This window comes from Anoplolepis gracilipes, chromosome 13 (genome assembly GCF_047496725.1).
Source record: "Anoplolepis gracilipes chromosome 13, ASM4749672v1, whole genome shotgun sequence".
Lineage (NCBI taxonomy): Eukaryota > Metazoa > Arthropoda > Insecta > Hymenoptera > Formicidae > Anoplolepis > Anoplolepis gracilipes.
The window spans coordinates 3345419-3369414 of NC_132982.1; the positions used below are offsets into that span (position 1 = coordinate 3345419).

General features: G+C 38.8%; 1 protein-coding gene across 4 annotated transcripts; it reads right to left on the reverse strand.

Annotated features, from left to right (window-relative positions):
- Nucleotides 1–834: 834 nt before the first annotated feature.
- Nucleotides 835–23828, reverse strand: Gbeta13f (guanine nucleotide-binding protein subunit beta-1). 4 transcript variants are annotated; one of them, XM_072904248.1, is made up of 7 exons: nt 23423–23828; nt 12147–12753; nt 10341–10486; nt 9724–10017; nt 9112–9313; nt 8783–8999; nt 835–8580 (listed from the first exon to the last, which is right to left on the reverse strand). In XM_072904248.1, the coding sequence occupies exons 2-7, from the start codon at nt 12201–12203 to the stop codon at nt 8474–8476; spliced, it is 1023 nt and encodes a 340-aa protein (XP_072760349.1). In that variant the 5' UTR covers nt 12204–12753; nt 23423–23828; the 3' UTR covers nt 835–8473. The 4 variants fall into 4 exon arrangements, with proteins under 4 accessions (XP_072760349.1, XP_072760351.1, XP_072760350.1 ...); XM_072904250.1 differs by lacking the exon at nt 23423–23828 and adding an exon at nt 21678–21702; XM_072904249.1 differs by lacking the exon at nt 23423–23828 and adding an exon at nt 15928–16048.
- Nucleotides 23829–23996: the final 168 nt, after the last annotated feature.

The following is a 23996-nucleotide window of genomic DNA, read 5'->3' on the forward strand; positions in this document are numbered from 1 at the left end:
CTTTACTATATTATTCTCAAATCAATAATCGCAGTTGATGCTTTCGTCTATGTACTTCATGTACGTCAATCGTATAAAGTGTAAAACTGACAGAAACTCTATTTATAGGAAAGCAAGAGTCTTTACACGTCTTTGTTGTAGCTGAAAATACGTTCGCTAAGTTTAAGTTTGTAAAATGTTCCACACAAGCTTTTACTTATTTATTCTTCCGTTTAAAATAAATGACTTTATCACCGTAAAATCAATTTTATTAATTCGAGGATTATTGAAACGAGAAAGAAATGAGACAGGTGACGGAACAGATCGACCTTCTACTACGTACACTTTATTTTTGTGTTCCACACTCACATCAATTATATAATAATAATAATCATAATAATGAGACGCGATGGCGGTGATGTCAATGTGGGCCGTAATTAATAATAGTAATAATAATTAATCCGTAATTATATGCGCAATGATAATCGGTCGCACGCGAAAGAAACGATAGTCTGTCACGTTTAAATATATTATCTCTTTACCCTTTTCGTCTCTTATTCAGCTTGTGGCCTCCAGAAAGATCTCAGATGGACCGTTTGTACCCGCAGAAAGCTACCTTCCCTTGTCACTTGGCAAAAAGCTCTTGATATTATACTATATTTATATAGAGTGAGAGAGAGATGTCGCGCGCATTTAACGAAATTGTCCCTCCTCCCTCACTCTCCCTTTCTCGACTCCCGTGTTTTTTTTTTTCACATCGTCCTCTCTCGTTTTGTTTACAACATATCTGTGTAGGGAATAATAAGGAACGTGTATCCCCCTCTCTTTCTCTCAAACAAGCGTACGGATTACATACCTTCCGCTAAGATTGTTTATAGTAATAGATTTATAAATATGCACGTATATATCACCTCGCTGTTCTCTCCGCACAGGCACGCAGAAATAAAATTTGGTATTCTGTTTTTTTTTTCCTTTTTTTTTTCTTTGTATGTATCTTTGTCTTCTTGTTCTCACTCATTCTTACGTAGTTTACTTGTGTTCTCTTATAGATAATTCTCTTCTCTCTCGCTCGCTCGCATTCTCGTTTGCTCCCTAATTGTAAGTTTATTTTTTAAAACGTATTCAAGAGCGTCGATAAATCGGACGATCGATGATCGAGACTGAGAAAGTCGGGATGAGAGTACTCGGCGAAGAGGTTTCCTTTGATTTGAACGCATAATTTTTCATCGCGTCCATCGGATCGAACGTTTTATCGACACCCTGGTATATCTCTTTGGGCTTATCCCCTCGTACTATCGTATCGTTATCGTGATAATAGTTGTGTGGTTGTTTCCGTCGCGGTTAATGATTAGTTGATGCGTTACAGCCCTTACACTTTACGACTTATGGCTTACGTTATACAGAAAGTATCTTACGCACTAAGTATCTCTTTCCAAAAAATTGGGAAGTCCGCCGCTTTGGTTTCTCTGGATTTTTTTTGTCCCTTATCGTAGGGCCACAATCGACGACCGTTATTTAATCGTCGATTACGTACAGTTTCGATATCAAAATCGAACGGCGCCTTTGTCAGAAAAGATGCTCCTTATTTTCGGTTTTGTTTTACAACAGCATATAAAAGAAGGAATTATTCTCGCGACATCGTAACAGACATATAATTCCGGTAATCATAATTTGCAATCACGAAGTAGAAGCAACAGAACTTTGTCACACCTGTCACGTTCTCTGTTTTTTTTTTTTTTTTCTTTTACAGTTTGGCTTTTATTATATAAGAGATTGCTCAATCTCACTTTGACATTAAAAAAACGCGCGTCAGTCTTTTGCTCTGATGCAATAAAAATAAATCTTCTTTCGCCTTCTTTTCCCTTATTTTTGTTCCCGTTTCGAACGAAGCTTCGTCGTGAGTTAATAACTAAAGCGATTCTTACATATTTCTTAAAAGAGCGCGATTAACGAGCGTTCTCGCCGATAAATTCTGATAAGCTTTGTACTTCGATAATCATTTCGTAATTAAGATTGTCATTGTAATATTGCAATAAACTGAGAGTTGAAAAGAAATAAGTAAAGCAATATACTGAATTTATGTTGAAAGAATATACGAATAAAATTTTTTTTTTATTAAAGATATGTTCCAATGAATATCGTCGCGAATAACATTATACATATATATATATAATGTATGTATCTGACATTAAAAACTTGCTAAAATATTTTTTTTTTTAATCTTAAACATAGTTACCGTTACATCAATTGTTTAATTAAGAAACGTGAAAAAGTTAAAGCGCATAAAAATACGAGTTTATCAGTTTCCCGTTTTTCTCCTTCATGATTGCAGATCGAACGCACCAGACCTTCGTAGAGCGCTAAGTTTACAATAAAATTACGTAAAAATCGTTAGACGATTCAAGGCGCGTCTCTAAAGGAAACTTTACAAAAACCATAATCTTGTCTAGGTAATGAAGTTGATAAAAATGCCGTTTCTTTATTAGAATGTCGGCCCGTTATTATAGAATCACGTTAATGTTAATGAGAAATGCTGCGAAGGAATCATGCGAGTTTACAAGTAGTAACAAAAGCTCGTGTTCTCTCTCTCTCTCCAAATTCGCGATTCGCTTACGAGAAGAATGCGCGCTTCGTTCGCACATCCTTTCAAATATATTTACGTATGTGTGTGCTTAAACAAAATTCGCCGATGACTAATAAATGACTTAGGATATGACATTGAAATCAAAAGATATTATTATTATCGAACACTATGCAAACGTGATCTTCGTACGCTCGTCGTCTGTTTGACATGTGTGACATTCGCGATGACGTTTCTCTGGGTATATTTAATAGACGTTACGCATTTGAATGCACGATGAAATACATAACTATACAATGTGTAGATGCAAATAATAAATACGTAATTAATATTTTTTTTTTCTGCCATCGACAAAGCCAATTTTCGCACAGCTTCTTCTACTTTTATTGCAGATTTATTGAAATATATTTCCGTTGAAATGCATTAATCAAGTTCATACTTTATTTATTCCGTAATCTCTTAAATATACGCAGAGAAAAATACGCGAAAGAACCAAGCAGTTCTCGCATACTGCAGTCTCTTTCACATGCAAATCGCGCAGTTTTATAAAATGAAACAATCAATCAATCGTCCTCCGTCTGGTACCGATTTTTATTTTTGCGTTAGTTTGAAAACTGCGACGAAAGATATAGATACAATGACGCTCTGAGATGATACTAATTATGATACTAATTATGAACCATGCAGCCTTAATTGCAGTTATCATATATAGATGGGCTATGTCGTTCTCTGTTCTTTTTTATATAGACGATCTATGATGACTGATGATGAATGAATACGGACAGATGACCTTTGTGCTCGAAAGAATCATTTCCAGATTATATTTCGCGTAAAATCTCTCTATTGCGGAATGTTATTAGACATTATATTATTCTGATAAATTTTCTGTGAAAGTGTAGGTATAAACAGATACCGAGAGCCAGCGTAGCTTATTGCAGTGGAAATAATGCGTATATAAGTGTGTTTGTATGTTCTGTGTGTGTGTGTGTGTAAAGATATTTTTATATTAAAAACATTTAGATGGAATGGAATGACTCGATATAGGAAAAAAAAAAAAAACTGTGAAATTTAACTCCAATTTGAATACAATAATTATCCATCGCTACAACTCGATGAAATTCGCGTCTTTCCTCGCGTATTATCCCCGTGAACAGATTGTAATTCTCTTCCGAAATAATTCTTCCTAATGAAGAATGCGAATGATGATGAATTCCGCGACTGGGACACATCCACGAGGTCTCCAAGATATGACAATTATATTGCAAAAAAAAAAAAAAAAAAAACAAAAAAAAACAAATGATTTATTTAATTAGTAAATTAGTCTATCGTTCATTCATATTTAGAAAAGTTTAGCCAATTGAAATCGATTCTAGGAATTTTCGCATGCCTCGTAGGAATGTCCTTCTGGCAAATGACTATAGGCGAAATGACCTAGGCTAACTGTCAATAGTGATTAATTATTTATCATTATTTTTATATACGTATATATGTATATATATATATATATATATATATATGTATATATATATATATAATCTTTTTTATATATAAAAAAGTGATGAAATCTCTTTGTAACTATCTACCATTTAACAGTGAAGACGCATTTTACTCTCAGTTACTGAGTGAATGTACATTCCTCTCCCCGAGATTAATGTTCACCGATGTATGTACTTTGTTAAAAAGCACCCGATCTTCATCGATGCACTTTTCACTCCACGTCTTTAGTTGTCTTGCACGTCGCACGGCCACGTCCTCTTGCGCGGTCTTTCTTTTTAAACTTTAACAGTGGTTTGCACGGTTATTTAATGCATTTTTTTTTTATGTATAATACACGTACTACATATTGTAATTTATTTTTTTTTTTTTTGTGCATAACTTGAAAGAGGCAGTATTCCTGACGGCTTCTCGTCGTCCATCTTAAAACAAGTCACGAAAATGTCGTCGGCACATTCTTCGCGTTTCTTCCCTTTCTTTCCTTCTTTTCCCCCTTTTTATTAACTATAATATAGTATACTAGAGTGACGATTATTCCATAATTGAAATAGGACCCAACATTACACAATCCCGTAGACCACTCGCCTCTTAGCAGGATGTCGTTTTATGAAATCAACGATGTATTTAGCGAAAATAAATATACGCGCGTTCAAAAGCAAAACGTAAAAAAATTATCGGGATAATGAAACAATAAAGTGTGCAAATATGTACGGAGGGAGGGAACAGAAAGCGAAGAAGCGATAAAAAAATAACGGAAACGCCACGTTTGATTCTTTTCCCAAGTATTTTTATTCATCTTATATATACTTTTAAAGGCTCAAAAAAAAGAAAGGGCTGATTTCATCAGTTATTTTCTCGCCATTATCTTTTCTCCTGCGTCGCAATTAATCTATCGTGGGTGCCATATTTTTTGAGAAAGATAAACAAATTAAAGTCGGCTTTCTCATAATCTTGTTTGCGCAAACAAGAAGACAAGAAAGTGGTTTTAGAAAAAGGTTTCTGCTTACAAAGTTTTTTACCTGCTATTCTTCTTTTGCGTTCTTCTATTTGCGCGTGTGCTGTTAATATGACTAGAGGCTTAATAACTTGTCAATTTTGCATTAGATTCGTCGATGAATTATTATATTTTTTTTTCTTATTCGTACCAAGGATAAGAAATCGATATCGTTTCGAGGCTTCAAGGTACAAAAAGATTGAGAGAACCCCCACGGGGGGGAAGCCACGGAATCGCGAAATGCAATAAGCACAGATCTCTGTTTCCATTAATCTGCTTATTAAAGTCTCCTCTTCCTTCATAATTCTCTGCTCTAAGATTGTTCCTTTTCGCATGGATATCGTTTCAAAGTTACGCCGAAAAGCGGCCATTTAATAATCACGCTTCTGTGTCTCTCGCTTTTCGAAATCGAACTTTGGAAGAATTCTTAATAATACAAAGAATCGAAGGAACAAGGATCTTCTCTTTCGAGACGGAGAAAGATCTTTTGCCCGTTTGACATCTAACATGTACAAAGCATTTTATTTAAGCGAGATTAGTCGCGAAGAGTTTTATACGTGTGTATAAAAAAAAAAGAATCGATTTTATGAAATGTCAAATGTTCGAGAAAATTTGCAACGTTTCTCGAAAATTCTCATTGGTACTCGCTTGCTCCGCTAGCCAAATTACATATGGTTTGTTCCACTGGGAAAGAAGTTTTTCGAAGAAAATCTTTCGAAGAAATAGTCGCTTTCCGGAATCCACGCTTGTTTTCTTTTTCTTCATTCTCACAATTTTAGCCACTTTCGGCACTCGATACATTTTTCAAAATTTCTATCACGATACGCAACAATTTCTAACATGTATAAATTACATTATTTTCATCTATTTTTAAAACAAAAATGCACGGGACTACCATCAATCTGAGATATTTATTGCTCGTCAAACTAAAAACAGGACGTGATAGCATGTGATTGTTATTTAAACGCCTACACGTTCGATACAAATATATAAAATTCATAAAAAAGAAAAAAATATACATATAAAAAAAGAGAAACGCGCGCGTAATAGCTATGAGCGTGGTTGCCGGAAGGCGATTGGACCATAATCCTGCGATATTAAAGAACCATCGACCTTATATACTTATATATTAAATATTAATAATTATAAATTACAATCATCGTTAATATTAATATTATATATTCGTTATCGTTAATATTATTTTTAAATGCATACACAGTTTCAACATCTATTTCCGACAAAAAAGGACAGAACAGGCAGGGAAGGGACAGGAAAATAATATTATATCGCAGAAAAAGAAAAGAGATAAAGTGAGCTTAAAAGTTATCGAAAAAATACAAATACGAGTTTACGAATAAGATAAACAAAATTTGTGATGAGTGAAAAGACAAAGGTGTAAAAAAAAAAAATAATGATGATAGAAAGGCGAGGAAGGAGCAGGGGAAGAGTTTAATCTCGCGGTCCTTTCATTCAACCTCCGATTCTTTGGGTCCTATTTCAAGGAAATTTTTAGCACGACTCTTTCGATCGAGAGCACGTGCCTGCCTCGTGCACGAGGATTAATTGGCGCTGAATCAATAGTGGGAAGAGATACGGGACTTCGTCCAGACATAGTCGAAGATTAATTCTTTTTCTCCTTCCCGCTGTTGTCACAATCAAGGATAATTGGATCGAGGATAGGGGAAAAGGTTAAGGTATAGATACTATAAACTAAACGAATACACGTTACATTAAACGTTACTTGACACGTTACGCTGGTCCGTCGTTTTACGCGCTCGTAACTCTACCGCAATGAAAAAAAAAAAAGAAAAAAAAAAATCCAGACAAAATTCAATATCTGCTTTCTCGCTCACTGAGCCGTCACTTCTCGTCTTCTTGTAATCTTCCAAACGTGATCCGACATCCTCATGTACCAAACCATTGTATTACAAATTATTTATCAAAGGAGCGTTCTCTTTATCCATCCGTTTTATTCTCGCGTGTCGTGTCTCATGTCCCGTTCCTCGTTTTTTCTTTTGATTGGCAATGGGCCGCGCGCCTCTCGCGCTCTCGTTCTCACGCTCTCACAATTCTCGTTCACTCTATTTTACTACATACTCAATCGCTCTCGCACTCGCAAAAAAACGCAGGCGCAGGGCGGCCTATATATGGCAGAAGTCTATACAAAATAAATAACGATACATCTACGAAATTCATCGAGGGGATCGTGATAATAATAGTAATAGTAGTAATTGTAGCGGTGCGAAGTCGGCGTATTATCGTGTTAAAAAAAGTGACATCTCTATATTCTTTTTTCCTCGCTTGGCCGCTCGATGCTCGTGCACGAGGGCAAAGCTCACGTGACAAGTGTGTGCGACTTGGATGCATTTCGAGGCTGCTGGTGTGAACGATCCACATATTCCCTATATTTTATTCGATCACTTGCTTCCTTTGTGTGCAAGCATATGCAATTCGTGTCTTTGTGAATCTCCATTGATATACGTGTGCGTTCAGTGTGCGTCGTGATTCGAACGCATCATTGCGGGACTATCATGACCTTTGGCTGGCTCATTTTTTTTTATTTCCGGATGCGACGCAATATCCATGGTTGCATATCCTCCCATCCTATCCGACACAATTATGTATCGGGAAAAGTAACTCGCAGCCAATCGCCGGAGCAATCGTTAACGGCGCCTTCTCGGCAGTGAACGCTTGAACCTCGATTCGAGATGGAAATCTCTCGACGATCGTCGGCACGAGATTGTTGTCCGTCCTTCGAACTTTGAAATCCTCAACTGGGAATACCCCCGTGGGAAAAGAACTATCAAAGCTGTAAAACAGCACGTGCCTCTCGAAGGTTCGCGAAGAAAGTCCTTGAGAAAGGGGAGGAGAAAAAGAAAATGCGTGCCCGATGCCGCAGAAAGTTCTTGGCTGTCGGTCTTGTTATCGACGCTCGTTCTCGATTCTTGTTCTCTGCCGAACATTTTTCCTTTTTTTTTTTTGGCAACAATATATTTTCGTATTCGACTCAATTGGAGCTTAGATTTTTCCTAGAAGCGTTGATATTCGTGGTCCTTGTCGCCGACTTTGCTGTATCGCCAGGTCAAATCGACTACGATGCGCCTGTTGCGGGAGTCTTTTTTACCACCACAATCCAAAACATTCTTAAATTCGCCGCTGTTGCTGTTACCATCGCCATTGATGTCGTGGGCCTTTCTACGATCGTAATTATTATTGTTACTGCTGCCGCTGCTGCTGCTACTAATCGAGTATCCAAAGTTTCTAATCAGCGTCAACTCCGGTGAACCTGGCGGATTATTCGCCAGCGTTGTGACTGCTGGCACGCCGATTTGCTCAGTGGTCAGATGGTGGTACTTGATTCTTATGCTGTATGCTGGTTGACTGTAGTTGGTTCTTTGAAGGAACGTTTTGGGAAGAGCCCCAAGTTAATTCCAAATGCGTAGGAACGAATCCCAAGAACCCGTCGCTACTGCCATGCCGTCTTCCGTGACTCCAAGACAAGACACGCGATTGTCATGTCCAGCGAGAATTCCTAGAAAATAGAATTTCCAAATTACAACATACATATTTTTAACAAAGTAATGATAATAATGTTATCTTCTGATTATTACACACAGTTATTCGAAATAATAAATATAGTGATAAAAAAATCATCATCGAGAGAAGGACCTCAAATGAAATCTCTCTTCTCTCTTGAGAATTTTTATCGTTTGCGAGATACCAGTTCGACTTACCAGCTCGTTCTGTCTTCATGGAATCCCAAACATTGCAATTGAAATCGTCGTAGCCCGCCAGCAATAATCTACCGCTCTTGCTGAAAGCAACACTTGTGATACCACAAATGATATTGTCGTGACTGTACATCGCGAGTTCCTGATCTGCCCTAATATCGAAGAGTCTGCAGGTCGCATCATCCGAGCCTGTCGCGAAAGCATATCCGTTCGGGAAAAACTGTAAATAATAAATCAAAGCGCGTCAGAAATAATAAATCTTTTTTTTCTTAAAACACATTTATAATAATATCATGAAAAGGTAATTGTTTATTTAATGAAAAGTATCTTACCGTTACAGCGTTTATGTCACTCTCGTGACCCGGAAAGGTTTGCTTGCAGGAGCCTTCGCGAATATCCCATAACTTTGCGCTGGCATCGCACGCGCCAGATACGAAAGTGCGTGTATCCGGTGCCAACGACAGGGACATTACATCGCCGGTGTGCCCGATGAACGAGGTGCACTGCTGGCCGGTCTCAATATCCCATAGAGCACTGAGAGTCAGAACAATTCAGCATTCTAGTTGGCGCCGAATAAACAATCTTCAGGAATCTTCAGGATTGCGTTTAACGATGGAAGAAATTTGGAATAAGGAGTAGCAAGAAGTGAGGTTCTTATAAATATCTATATTTTTATTAAATTCTTATCTGAATCATCATAAATGCATCCTATTTTTTTTTAGTAGATAATCGAGAGAATTATTTTTTTATAAATATATTCATGAGCTTTTAATGTGTACTTTCAAATTATAGAAATAAATAAATAGATGCAATTTAAATGGAATTTTATATATTAAAATATACATGGAATATTTTATTACATATTTTATATATTATAATTCAGATAATTTTACTAGAAATTTTATTTACAATTTACCTCCAGTAAAGTTTCTAGATTTACTTACCAAGACATGTCGCCGGAACTGGTGACGATTTGGTTGTCGTCGTAGAATCGACAGCAGGATAAATATCCAGTGTGACCCGGCAGCTCTCTGCTTACCCGCACGTTACCTTCCCTAGTTTTAAGGCTATAGATGGAACAGATATTGTCCAGCCCACCGCACGCTACATAACTACCCGAGGGCGCGTACGCACAAGTCATTACCCATGAAGACCGCAATGGGATTGCGTGAACCTTATTGGTGGTATAACTATCCCAAACGATCAGTTTGCCGTCTTGCGATGCGGAGACTAGATTCCTATATATATGAAAAGTACAAGAATGACGAAAATGACAGAAACATGGTGCGAAAAAGGGAGAGAGAAAAATCTTTCTCCATTTTAATATCTTTCTACAACTCTTCACAAATTTCAAAGTTTTAATGAAAAAAAAAAAAAAAAAAAAAAAAAAATATATATATATATATATCTAATCAAATTGTAAATATCTACGTTTTCTCGAGTCTTGTTATTTTCACACAGAATTCATAAATATAAATTCATAAATAAAAAAAATTTATTTACGTTGAGATTTTCAGACGTCAATGTATCATCATCTAATCGTATGCATCTAACATCATACCTGGAGTCACTTCCCCAGTGCATCGCATAAATCTTAGCTAAGTGACCGCGAAGCGTACGTCTCGTACGCATTTGTATGCGACCGATAGGTTCCATGCCCGATGTGGCCTGGGCCAAGGTCGTGTCGCATGCTGCTTTCCTGGCATCCTGCGACATGAGATCATATGCAAATTTGTAAACTTATGTGTACGTCGGGATCTATTTCTCGCATTTGATCTCTAACACGTGTCATGTTCAATAAGCATTTAAGTTATTACTGTTAGTCGCAAAATCTTATCTATACATTGCTGTACACAGTCAACGATAACTAAAGCTTGAAGATTTTCACGTTGGAGCAAGATTTTAATCAAAAGATACCGAGTAGTAAATGTATAATATCACCATCGTAAAAATTTAATAAATTGCGTGTAAAAAATTTCATTTAATATCATGCCCTTGCATATACACAAATTCAGTGCAAAAGGTCAAACGACCGAACATGCTGCTGAATAGAATACTGAAACGTCCCATGTACTTTAAGGAATTAGAAAAAGGAAATACAGGAAAAAGGATTTCGTTGAATTGTCGACGGTGCTCGCGTGTCTTTAGTCTGATATTATGCCGCAATTTTGCCTTTGAGTTGACCTTTAAGATCGAATCGGTAATGCAGTAGTGCACTTAAAGTGACTTAATACTAGTTGGATATAACTTACCTTCATAGAGTGGAGATATTATGAATTTTTCATATTTCAATATTTCAAGATAATTATTAATTTCTATAGTAAAACTGCGCACGTTATATTGATTGATATCGCAATTTGATTTTCTAAATAAGTCGCAATTGTAACTTACTTGATCACACGATATTTGATTTTTAATAAAATAATTTAATTAAAAAGATAAATTTCAAAAATTTCATAACAAAGAAATATATCAACGATAAAGACAATATTAATTATACAAAAATCTAAATTATTATTAAAAAATTATTATGGACAATTAAAAGAAGGAAATTTTAATACTTATATAACGTACGCATATTATTGCGCAATGTACATTAACAATTTTATTTGTTAAACGACGTTGCTGCACGCGTCATAAATAATTAGCAGACAAGACCGATAGCGTATTCCTCTTATCGTAAGCGCATATTTCCGCGCATACCGTGCGAGCGCGTGCATTTTATGCATGTATAAGAGGGAAAGGTAGGGGTATGAGGGGAGCGCATAGAAGAAAGAGAGACGAATACATGGAGAGAAGAAACAAGACATGAAGTGAGAGAGAGAGGGTTGGTGGCGTATTGATCAGAGAAGCGACGGTTATGCCGCGCCCTACCACCACCACACTACCACCACCTAGCCAGCTCCATATCCTCACAACTATACGGAAAATCATTCGCCATATAAACGAGGTAAAAGAAGAAGTAGACGAATATACCTTTTATCGGTTAAAATTTACGATAACGTCAGGAATAAAGAAAGGCGGAAGAGAGTTACATAAAATTGCAAAATCTCACGTATAAAAATAAGTCAATTTGATTTCCTTTTTATAAAGTTAAAATGTCGCATCAGTCTAATGAATTTTCTTTAGCACTCATAATTGCACGAGCAATCTATTTTTACATTAGCAAATGCAATTAGAGATATCATAAGAAAATAAATAATTATTTATTAATAGTGTTTCCGTTGTAAAACTTTGACGTCTTTCGTAAATCGTGAAAGAATTATACATATTTTTAAAAATATACATGTCTTATATAAAATGGATAAAAAAAAAAAAAAAAAAAAAAAAAAAAGAAGAATAATCACGAGGGAAAGCGGGTACTTACCCGGATGGCATTTTTCAGCGTTTCCGCCTCCTGACGAAGACTGTCGAGCTCGTTCATAGTGTCTGGCAGATGACGCGCGAGACTTATGAGCACCCGTTAGCGGGGCCGAAATACTGTGACGTCGCGCGCACGAAGGGGGAGGCTGAGGACGCTCTCTCTCCTCTCGTCTCGCCTCGGAGAGGGCTTCGCAGAATATACTTTCTACGATGATAAGGGATGACAGTGACTCCTGTCTGTCCGGCGCTTACTCCTCGCCGGGAGAAAGGCCGATCGCGGGGCCGGTGTCACGCCGTCGATATCACCAGCTCTTCTGGTAGTCGCTGGCGAACGCTTACGAATTCACCGCTTCCGTAAGGCAAGATGCGAGGTAAAAGAAGAAGAAGAAGAAGAAGAGGTAGATGAAAGTGGAAATGAGGATGAAGCCTGCACCGTCTTCTAACAGAATCGGGGCTGCCAGCAACTTCTCCCGCCTCCTCGCCTCCTGCCTTCGCTATTGCCTTTGCGGCTTCCGCTTCCGCTGCTACCACCGGAATCAGAGCCAGACCACGGCTGACTCCTCCGCCCCACACGCCAGCTTCGACACTTCCTGACGAGACCGTTGCCACCTCTGGAACACAATGTTTCAAATCGGTCAACTCAATTGGCCGTAATAAAGTAGCTCTTATATATCGTTATCTTAAATCTAGATATACAAAGTCCGAAAGGTACGAGTCTGAAAATTATTTCTCTCTGTGTCTCGATTAAACTGATGAAAAATGTTTGAATATTTTTAACATATAACGCTTTCAATTTATATAACATAATTGAACGCCAATAATTCACTGTGTGATTTTACAATTAATTCTTTCCAATAAAAAAAAAAAAAAAAAAAAAAACTAAAAAGTATGCTAAATTAGCAATAATAACTCCATTTGTCATATTTAATAACACGAATGTTTAAGAATGTTGTGTTTCACGTGAACAATGTGGCTTTTTACTGCGACTCGAGGAAAAACGAACAGACGACATACCAAAGACAAACGTCATTCGAGAATTACCGCGGTTTCTTAATGACTGCAATAGATAATCGCGTTGGCTTTGCACGCGGCATACAATGCGTGTTATCAACGTATTGTCGCGAAAATTTATGGGTTGTGTCCGTATAAAACTGTAAGATATCAAATGGTATAAAAATATTGCCGAACTTTTAAATATTTATATCTATTATTCTGATAATAATAAATTAAAATCTGTTGAGCCCTAAATATTTATTATATTATATATTATATATTATAGTTTTTGGCTCGTCTAACTAATTGGCACATGTGTCGCTGTCGAGCGTAATATGCGCCGTGAAAATAAATAGTTATTTCCAGACGTGCGTAATATAATTCATATTTAAAAACTTGTATATTAATAAAAAAAAAAAAAAAAAAGACATCCTATTTTATCATAGGAGATGGAGAATGATGTAAATTAAATTAAAAATTCTACGTACACGATTACAATTCTCACGTTTATTATTAAAATCTGGGAACCGCCCGTGGAAAAAAAATTATTCTAATTGATAAATTAAAGTGTATTATCATTGAAGAAAAACAAAACTCGTCTATCAAGCAGAATATAACAGGAACATTTGCGTTTAACGGCTTCAATTAAAATAATTGCGTATCAGTCATCTTACATTAATAGCAGCGCGTCTCTTTTATCAAACACATATATATACGTCCATATATACACAACACACACGCGCACACGCACGTACGCACGTACGTACGTACGTACACAAGTCGACGCGTGTAAAGAAAAACAAAATATAATTATCGGCCCGCTAAAAATATTTTGGTTGTGACGGGTGTGCAGATATTTTTATCGCAACCTCTCCCCCTCTCGGGCTCTCTTTGTCTCTCTTTCTCCCGAGTTGTGATTCGAGATTCGAGTTTCCATCAGCACGTACTTTTCCTTGAGAAAAACGTCAGCCACACGACGTATATCACTGTCACGACGGCGAGCGGATCGGTCGACGCCAATGCAACTAGTTACTGCAATGTAATATCGATACTCGGAAAACCGATAATTGACTGAAAACTACTGACACGTTTGCCATTTCCATTCTAGATAAGCTACCAATTTTTGCTATCTATTTTTGATGGAAAAATACATATTATACTTTATATAACCATGCCATAAATAATAATATATAATGTTGGCATTTGAAGAAATTTGTATACAAATTTTTTTTTTTTAAGATAAAATCCTTGCTATATTTAAAAAGTGCCATCAAATTTTTCTCTTTTCATTCTCTCTCCTGTCTCTTCCATTTTAATATTTTATACTGCCACTTGAAACAATTGTCTTAATTTTGTTGAGAACGTGTATAATGAATCATATGCTTCTTGAATTAAAATTAATCGTATTGAAAGAAGAATCAAAGATTAATTTAATTTACTAATTCTTGCAAGCAATATCTTAGCAATTAAACGTAGTAGTGTATGTAATATATTTTTTATACCTCCTTGTTATTAAATCACAGAATAATTAATTATTCTAACTAATTTATGTGTCTTAGATGCAATAAAGCAATCAAATCTTCAAGTTTTATCAATAATGAAAACTCCCAGAGTTTTCCTTCATCGAAAGCTAGTAAAATATCTTCAAATATTATATCACCTTGGCTATAAAAAATTTGCCACGCGAAACTAGCATACTAATCACATTCGAACAATCGAGTAATCCACGGTGCGTCCTTCACCTCCGTGAAATCTCGCGATCCGGGGAAACCGAGGGTTGTCGATCCAACACGAGGTATTCTCATTTTCCGACGAGAGTAAAGTTGTTTTGGCGCAAGCGCAAATATGGTCGAAAAATAACCGCTTTTTCTAATTAAAATGTACGCATAACGTGAATTAATTTAATCCAACCAATTAGAGAGAGAATCCATTCAACTAATTAGGAAAAAAAAAAAAAATTGAATTTGATCACACTGTGTCTGAAACAATCCTCGGGAAAGTAATTTGCACATGAGAAAATAAAAAGAAAAATGGTCACGCCAAAAGAAAGGCAAGATTGTGAGAAATATTGTCATATTCTCATAAGGCCTTGCAAGTGCAAGAGATAAATCGATTGTAAGCAGATATAATTTAATAGAAATTGTTTTATCTGAATTCATCGTCAATATAAAATAAACCATCACAGGTACAGAAATATTAAATAAAATTAACATTTATCCATCAAAGAAAAAGGATGGATCAAGGAAACCGAAGATATTGATGTCGATTGATGATCATTATGTATGTATATTGATAATCGCAACTTGGCCTTGCAAAAGAGCCAAAATATATCAATCTATGGAGTTAAATCACAAGATTAATTTATGTTTTTAATCCAAAGAGTCCCGTTTAAAAGCGAAGAAGCAAGAAATGAATTTCACGATTAAAACCACGTCGGCAGTGATGCCGATTATCGATGAATAATCAACGATAGCCCCGTTTCGCCCAAGATACGAAAGCCGATGAATCTCGAGGCTCTTTCGCGCGTTATCGATAACGAGAAAGGGCGCTATTGACGACAGGGGAGAACGCGGGCTACGTCACGTACATGGTGTCTCTCTTCCGCTTTTTCCCTACCCCATTGTCTCGGCTAACTAACTCGACGAGCGGCGAGAACCTCACGGTTTCGATCGGCGAAGGGAAAAAAAAAAAAAAAAAAGTAGAGAGGAAAAAAAAAGAGGCGACGCGACGAGTCCTCGCCTACGAGGGTGTCGAAGCGGAAGGGAAGGTTCACACGCATCGATGAAACTCACTCGCTCCGTCCCACCGTCACCGCCACTGCTGTCAGAGGAGCGTCATCGAGCCCGCGTCGACATAACCTCTCCCGTTCGCGGTAGAGCCACCACCACGATCACAATCACCACCACCACCACCACCACCACTACCACCACCGCCACCACCACCGCCACCACCACCACCACTACTACTGGGTCGAAATGGACTTGCAGCCCCGTTAAAAGCGCCGTCACTCGTCACCGCCAGGTTGCGCTCGTCGAGACGCGACTCGCGCGAGGATTGTCTTCCGGCGACGAGAAGACGTCGGAAAAGTTGGCAAGGTCCAGCTCAGCGTGATCGCCGGCGAGTCAAGTTGATGGAGGAGGTGGAAAGAAAAAAAGTAAAACACTGCGGTTCCGATTGTATTTTCAGTTTCACTTCCTTTACGTGATCCCGTACCGATTCCTTTCTCGGATAAACCGGCACCGCCTGGTATTATCGCTCGGAACTTTGCACAGGGGAACAAGCAAGCAAGCAAGCAAGCAAGCAAGCAAGCAAGCAAGCAAGCAAGCACGCACGCACGCACGCACGCACGCAACCTGGAGACGACGAATCGATTGAACGTCGTCGTGCAGCTCGCCCCACTCGTCACACTCTTTCTCCTTCTCGCCCTCTCTTTCTATTTATCCGTACATCCTTTCGCTCGCTCTCGCCGCACCGTCTCGTCCTCGTTTCCAGACGCGCGATTCACGAAAGACGACGCGCGGACGAGGAGCGTCGTCGGAGGTGGCGTCGACGATGAGGACGAGGAAGCCGAGACGATGGGCACGAGACGGCGACGCGCACTTGAACCGGAGAGACGACGTCTCGGCAATCTCTGAACCACACCCAAGGAAGGACGTGGTTTCGAGAGAAGGCCGGCCGGGAGGACGAGTCGCCGGGAGGTGGGGGAGATGACGCTGACGCCAGTGCGCCCGCGTACCCGACCGTCCGACCAGCCGGCGTCGAGAGGACGCCGTCGTCGTGCTCGACAATCACAGGTTGCTGCTCGAGCTGCTCTTGTTGCTGCCGGCAACCTTATAATCATTCATCTGAGAATAGTGGCAAGGAGCATGTAATTATTATAAACGCGGAGAGAGTTCTCTCCCGTACTATATCATTGCACGAAACGACGAGAAATTTCGGAAAGTCCATGTAAAACATGTCAGACATTCCAAGAAAAACACTCGAGGTGAGAGGGAGGACGGATAAGCTAATATTGATATTAATATTGATATTGACACTGCGGTGATGATCGCGTGTTGTTGATCAGAGATGCGAGATCAACAAAATTTCCATCGGAGTTAATGTGAATTAACTGCGAATCAACATCGGTCAATCACCGTGTGGAAAAACGAGAGACTAGTGCAAATCGATACTACCATTCAAAATCGTTCGTCGTATCGTGGCTGACAGATGGCACGATGCCAAGTCCCGGCTACAGTCAACAGTCGGCTCAAACTCGGGCTTTGAATGGCGAAAGAATTATTTTCGTCACGATTAAAACGTACGTTCGAATATCACGCTTCATGCAGAAAGTTTTGATTGTAAAAATCTCCAAATCACTCATTATAAATATCCCTCAACCCTAGCTTTATATAGGAAAACTTTTTCATCGTCCCTTTTATATTAAATTTGCATCCGCGAGAACTTTAGCCACTCGAGAGTCCGTCCACTCTTGACAAACGATAAAAACACACAAGCTCGACTGGGTGACGAATTTTGTGGGTAACAGTTCTCAGGATTGATCCTGCGATGCAAGCATTCGAGAGAGCCTAACGGAAGACTCGTTCTATTATCAAATTCCCTAAGCCGTCTCTCCCTTCGACGTTGCTCCCGGATGCGCGAATGGGAGCAACAGTTGAACCACGCGGGTCAACGTCCAATGCGATCTCGCTCTCTCCCCGTCTCTTCCCCTTCGATGTGTACATCGACTGTACACAACCGCGGGGCTGCCAAGTACCCCCCACACCGAGAGCGTACTTCGCCGATGCCTTTGACAAGCGTACTCTTTCGGGCACCAAAGGGTAAAAACACGAGGGTGGGCCAAAGAGTGAGAACGCGCGCCGACAGTTGTTCAACAGGCCGGTGCAGGTCCGTTGACGTTGCACCTGCCACCACGTGGCCATTTTCTAGCGTCTCTGGTTAAGGACATCCTAAACCGTCTTGTATTATCGATATTTTTATTACAGCAAAACGTTTTTGTTGGTCGTATAGAATGATAAATTCTTTTCCACGATAAAAGTATACACCGAAACTTTTTGTCGTAACTTGTGCGATTTTATGTTAATGAAGAAAAAAGTTAAGAAATTATAATTTTTTTATCGGCTTCTAGAGCTAGATAACAATAATTGTTTGATGCAAACGTTTTGCAGTTTGTATCGACAAAATGAGATATAAGTTTCAGATATAAATTGCATGAATATTAGTGAACTTTTAGACATGGGCTTAGAAGTTTAGGTAAAAAACATTTTGTTGAAATTGAAGAAGAAAATGTTGTGCAGCAAAATGTTTTTCCTAAGCTTCTAAAGTATAATTTCTAAAAGTTCACAAATATTCCTTCATGCAATTCTTACAGTAGAACCTATTTTATTTTATGTGTACAAATTGCAACTTTTATATTAAGTAAATATATTGTCATTAGATTAGATTTTGGTCGGTAATATGGAATTTGTCATCCTTATATTCGGGGGGAGCCAAATCTTTTGTCAAATTATACTGTAATTTTATCTAGCACGTAATCTAATTTTTGCTGATACGTAAACGACTTTCCTCATTAAATTAATAATAAATAAAGATCAAAGCATCTTTATATATCTCTTTTCTCGAAATTAAATTCATCAGTTATATGAGTGACTGCGTTGTTTCAAAGTCGTGTTAAACCATAGAAAGCTAAACGTTTCACTTTGGCACGAAATCATCGATGCCTTAAAATACATCGTGACGCAAACGCATCGATCGATCGATCAAGGCTCGCGTGAAGCTGCGACTCGCACCCATTTTCCTTTTTGAGCATGTTCTTTTTTTTTTTTTTTTTTTTTTTAATACTCAGCGTTTGTCTCATCAATGCACCGAAATAGCGAGCTAGATACAAATGGAATTACACGCTTGGGTCATCGAATCCTGGACGGAGAAGAAACGAGTGCAGCTCACGCGAAGACGGGAGAGGAAGAAGACGTACAGGTGAATGACGTCAGAAGGTGAGTCGTGACGTCAGAAAGTAACCTGGAGCAGGCCGCGTGGCGCCATCGGTTGCCCGTTAATTTCTAGATGCCGAGGGAGACGTCCTCGTTTCTATATTAGGACCTAATGCAATATCTAACAGGATGCTCGGTTTTTTTTTAAACGTGTTATCGCGTGGGCGGGCGTGCAAAGAGAGCCAACAACGGACGATAAAAAATTTGATTATATTAAAAACTTGTCCCGCGTCGCCTGATCCAAAGATATAAACGCGTATGTGACACTTGATTGAGTCGCATGCTAGAATGTGCAACTGGATCGTGTAAATTAAATTACATTCAATACACCTGGTGTACAATATTGATCGTAGAGCTTCGATATCAATGAACGGCATTTAATGTTCGCGAACGTGGTTCTGCGCTATAAAATGGAATCGCCGGTGCTACTTTTATGAATGAAAATAGTGTCACAAGAAGAAAGTCCGACTTTCGCGACGAGAAGGTTTCAAATTAATCGGCAGAAATTTATTCGACAGATGAATTTATAAAAATTCGCGAAGGATTAAATCCAATGGTTTTTTTTTTCTTTTTTTTTTTTTTATCGTAATCGAATACACTGCAAAACTTCGTGTTAAACTCTGTCCTAGTTTAATGCAGTCGCGTGACGTCATTAGCCGCACCAAGAAAAATCGCTTACCGCATAAAGTGCAGCTGCGAGATTTTTTTTTTCTAACAATAAGTGTCTTAACAATGTTCCAATTTTATGATTTACGATTTATATAACGTAAAACATATACGTATAATCAAACGGCGTAAAAGTTTGATATTACAATAATATTATAAATTTCGTTGGAAAGATGCAAAAAATTATTCAATTTATAATACTTTAATGTAAAAAAAATTAGCAAACAACAACAGTTAAGTTAACAACTGATCTTTTTTTATAATGCTATTTTATGGTGCTATTGATTTATTACCTTGCGGCTCGTCCTACTAGGAATTATGGTATCTATAGAAGGGATGATATCTCGGTGACGAATAGAAGAGAGATGGAAGGACGCAAGCATACAAGAGGGAAAAAGAGGGCTGGCGACTGAGGGATCAAAAAAGGGTTTAACATTGAGACACATCATCCAGTTCGAACACGTTGACCCTTTCGCATCGGTTAAGTAGCACGACCTACTAACCGTCCTGTAGACTGCGATCACTATTTAAGAAGCACTCCTCGACGAGTGTTTCCTATCGAAGAGACACATCTGCACAAGACGTCTCACCGCCGTCGCCGCCGCCACGTTCGGCGCACGTGACGTTATCTGACGCGATGAAATTATACGGAACCACACACGAGAATAGAGTAACAGTACTCCCGGATGGATTTGACTTACTTTGCAATACAGTTGCAGTTGAGAACAATGTTCGACTCGCAATATAAAGTCAAAACTACTAGTACCTTCATGAAATATAAATCCGGGAGAGACTACTAATTTAATTTTTCTGAAATCTTTAATTTCGTGTATATAAAATGTCAAGGATACAGCCCAAGACTGAAGATGCCGAATTTAATTGATTAAAAATTCAAAACTGCGTCACTACAAAATAATTACCTTATAATAGATTCTATAATTAAAACAGATTTAAATAATCCACGATTCTAGGAATAAATTTAAGATTACAGAAATGTATTATAATAAAATGAAACGTAAATGTACATCTGATCCGATGATTTCGTGAAAACTAACGTAAAAAAACATGATTTTTTTTTCGCAATTTCAACAAACACGATTTTTATCGCAACATGCAAATGACACTTAGTCCAATCGATAGTACCGATAACGCACATCATTGTCGATGTGTCTCAAGTGGAATGCTGTCAATTGAACTCAAGACGCCACTTGTCTGCAACGCGCGCGACAACTTTATATTCCGGAGCAATTAAAGCCGATTAAGACAGCTGCGGCCGCCAATTGGTCGGCCAATCGTGAGACGGAATGTGACGCGCGTCGCAAGAAAAAATTTTTTTTCCCCATTTACCCGCCAAGATCAGACGTTGCCTGACGTTTCTTCGCGTCAAGCTAACATAAGCCCTGGTAATCCCACGTGATACCTATAATATAACGTTCGCGCAACTCTCGGTCTTTGTCTATCTTTCCATTTGTTATTTTCGACTTGGCTTATTGCGACCATTAACCTGAGGTCTGTCGTTCGAAGAATGCCGAAGATAACTCTTATAAGAATCCCGGGTCGCGTGTCAAGCTTTCGCTATTGCTCATCTTTCGTGCATGACTCAGATAATCGTAAGCGAGATAGTCGTTGAACATTCATGATAAAAATTACAATGGTAATAACAAAGAGAAAGAAAAGATTATTCTATATTGAAAAAGCTAACATGCGTGATGAAAAGAATGCTTTATTTCAAGGGAAAAAAGGAATTAAATAATCTATGATACTTGAAGAAAAGTTGTTAAAGTACTGTAGTAAATAAAAGTACACACGTATTAATTTAATGATGATTCGATATAAACTACTCTTTAATCAATAAATCACTTATCGTTGTAAAAAATACTGATTACCTTGACGAGAAATGCGAATCCAGGCATACGTATATTTATACTGACAGAAATCAAGCTGATAAACACCAGCTGTTATGTAAGAAAATTCACAGACTTTGCATTGCATCACACTTTCCGTTCCCGGAATCAATATTTCGCAAAAGGCACAGCAATTACCAGTCGCCAGTTATAATCTCAAGAGGAAAAAGAAACGTTCGATTAATCACATTATTAGTCTTTATCATTCGTATTCAGGAATTTTATAAACTCTTATTCTTGATTTTCTGCTTATTTCAATAACTACATTTTCATGTGATTAACATTCAGCTCATGAATTTACTTGACAAACATCAATCTTAAATAAAAAAAATATGATTTTTATAATTTAATAATAAATAAGGAGTAATTTATAAATTGTAATATATTATTCCTGTCAATTTTATTATATCGAATTCTACTGAATTAAATAATTGTGTGAAAAATTGTCAAATTCACTATAAACTTTAATTGACAACAATTTTCTATCCACGTCTCTCATGAATTTCTTTTTTACTAAACAATTTCTTATGCGTACACTTACACATTTTTTACGAGAGAAAATTTACCTCGCGGATTAGGAAATGCAAACTTTTATTATCGCCGTGATCTTGTATATATCATACACAAAGAGCGACTTGTGTTACGCCTATTTTGCGCCACGAGATAATCCAAGTCGTCGTCAAACAAACATCAGAGACGTCGCTTCGCCGAAGGAGAACCGGTGTGTGTCCGGACGACTCCGGGACGACGTGACACGCAAACATTCCTGAAGACGAGAGCGTCGGCATTCGCGCGACCTCGAGGCTCAATCGTACACAACGCGATTCTTTTTTTAATGGCAGATATTTTAATATAAAAATTCAGTATATATCGCGATCCATTTGTACGATCTAAAATTTGGAATAATCCATATTCTATTGCAACAACAATATTAAAATAAGCTCGCAAAGATTAATAATATCTCTGTTAGAAAAAAATAATTCGAATCATTTTACTTGAATAGTAGAAATCAACGATGACAGATTGATGCTTTCGTTAACTCTTACAAGCACAAATCTCGTTATCGGTCCCGAGCCGACTCATTGACTTTTTTTTTTTTTTTTTTTTTTTTAAAGCCTTTGAAATATCGCGAGTACAAATATCTCGTAAAAGCCCGTTCCAATCAATGATCCCATCGATAATGCATCCCGTAATCGCGACGCTCGATCTATTTCCGTCGTACTCGTTCGTGCTAACTCGACACGTCGAATTAGACCGACCCTCGCGAACACTCGCGGGTAGAAAGTTAAGAATGTTAGGAATGTATCGTCGCGATGTTTTCGCGATGAACGCGGTGAAATCGAAGCGACACCGACGAGAGAGAGAGAGAGAGAGAGAGAGAGAGAGAGAGAGAGAGAGACAGAGTGTCGCGTACACGAGCGGCTTTTACGCGGCTTGAGGTGAAGAAAAAAGGAAAAAAAAGCGCGTCATCGTTTCAACGACGCAAGGTCAAAGGATTTCGTTCTCGCGTGAGAAAGTAGTCGTCGGCCGACGACGGTCGGGTACGATCGAAATACGTAATGTCAAACGAGTGGAGATTTTTGACACGGAGCGTAGGCCTAGACGGCCGCCATGATGGCGGTTATCGAGTCCGCGCGAAGGGCGGCCGGGTGGGCTCTCGAGCCGGAGAAGCGACGCATCCGGAAGTCGTGAGATGCCCGGAATATCGAAATTCCAATGTTACATACCTGGAGCTCCCTGACGGAGCTGCGGATCGTCGGAATTCCCGGCTCGATGCTTGGGCCTCGCTCTCGCTCTCGCTCTCTCTCTCTCTCTCTCTTTCTCCGCTTTCGCACTCGCTCCCTCTGCTCTTCCTTGCCGTCCTCGACTCTCACATCGATGACTACGCACTTTCCTTGTCACACCTTTCCGTCTCGAGGCACCGACGACTCGAGTTTACCTGCTCTACCTCCTCGGAGGGAGAAACACTATCACCGCACCCGCCGCTTTCTTTAAGGTTAACCGTCACGGCGCGATATCGCGACGACACAGCGGCGGCGGCGGCGGCGACGACGACGACGACGACGACGACGACGACGACGACGACGACGACGACAACGATGATGTCGGCGACGACGACCAATGACGGACTACGTGGACGTGATCGCGACAGTGAGCGACGGGGCGCACAGTGCGGCCGCGTGTCAACGTCTCGGGATGCACGACGTACGGACGTCGGCGAGTGTTTTCATTCGACGGCACACGAAAAAGTCGACGCGAACTCGAAACGAGCAGAGCTGCTGCTACTGCGGCTGCTGCACC